Source organism: Dendroctonus ponderosae, unplaced genomic scaffold (assembly GCF_020466585.1).
Source record: "Dendroctonus ponderosae isolate FM_Combo_2020 unplaced genomic scaffold, Dpon_F_20191213v2 Dpon_F_20191213_1625, whole genome shotgun sequence".
NCBI lineage: Eukaryota > Metazoa > Arthropoda > Insecta > Coleoptera > Curculionidae > Dendroctonus > Dendroctonus ponderosae.
This window is the reverse complement of record NW_026017775.1, coordinates 643-1,679: the sequence shown is the minus strand read 5'-3', so window position 1 is coordinate 1,679 and position 1,037 is coordinate 643. Positions and strand designations below refer to the sequence as shown.

Below are 1,037 nucleotides of genomic sequence, written 5' to 3'. Positions count from 1 at the left end.
ATCATTGGTGTAGGTAGTCAATCAATAAAAACCTAGTTAAAATGGAATATAACAACATGCATAACAGTTTGGTCGAACGAAGGGCGATATTTAACAATTAAAAAGGGGGTTTGTTGAGCTAATCTACGGATAGGTTCTGTAGGGCTTTAAGAAGCTGTGGCTTCCGGTTGAGTTTTCCCTTTAAGCAAGTCCTTTTTCCTGGCAAAGTACTCGTCTAAACGAATCTTGGCAAAGCTGCAATCCACATTAATTTATGGTCAGCGGGGTTTGCAAAGCTTTAGCTGTGGCTACTCACAGTAAATAGTCGAATTCAATACTGGAATGTTCAGCTTGTATTAAAGCCCAAATGCCCCAAAACAGATGGGAAACCAGGACAAACTTTTGCACATTTCTGTACACTTTTTCCACCTCAGCTTCGCTGATGGCTGTTCGCTCATTGAACTCTGCCAAGTAAACGCGTATCCAGTTCTTTTGGAATTCTTCGCTCGGAAAATCCGCCGAATAGTCCATGTTTTCCAAGTCGAGTCCTGCAGTTGAAAGCGTGTTTTTAGGCCAACGGAGGCACACAAAAGCCACTTTTCTTACCGACAAACTCCGTGAAGTGATTGGCGATATCAAAAGGCTGGTAGTTGAAGGCGGCATACTCGTAGTCGATAAAAGTGACGTCGTTCTCCTCTTTTGTGAAAATCACGTTGCCCAACAGCAGGTCGTTGTGGCAAAATACCACTAGAGATTCGAGTTTTTCCAGGTCCTTCTGCAACTCGATTAGCTCTTCGTTGAGGCCTGATTGAGATGGCAGGCCCAATTCCGTAAATCTTTAAAAAAAATGTTTTATTGAGCAAAACACTGCTTTCAGTTTTTTTGCAACTAGTGGGTTTTCAGGCCGTCGTACAATAGAATTTCTTCCTGATGTTTTGCAAGCACGAGTGGCTTGCATCTTCAGAGATGGTTTGCTTGAACGCCTTCGGAAGCGTTCAAGCAGACCACGCGTAAGCCAGACCATCGAAATCGTTGGAAAACGCAGTAAAAAAGTAAAA

At 42.9% G+C, this 1,037-nt stretch overlaps 1 protein-coding gene across 1 annotated transcript; it reads right to left on the bottom strand.

Moving 5' to 3' along the window:
- Nucleotides 1–36: 36 nt before the first annotated feature.
- On the bottom strand, nt 37–815 carry LOC109533200 (ethanolamine kinase; the record flags this gene model as incomplete). The annotated part of the gene is given in 3 exon segments (XM_019898492.2): nt 37–234; nt 296–527; nt 586–815. Coding segments are annotated over 3 exon segments (550 nt in total), but the record flags the coding sequence as incomplete, so codon positions are not given.
- Nucleotides 816–1,037: the final 222 nt, after the last annotated feature.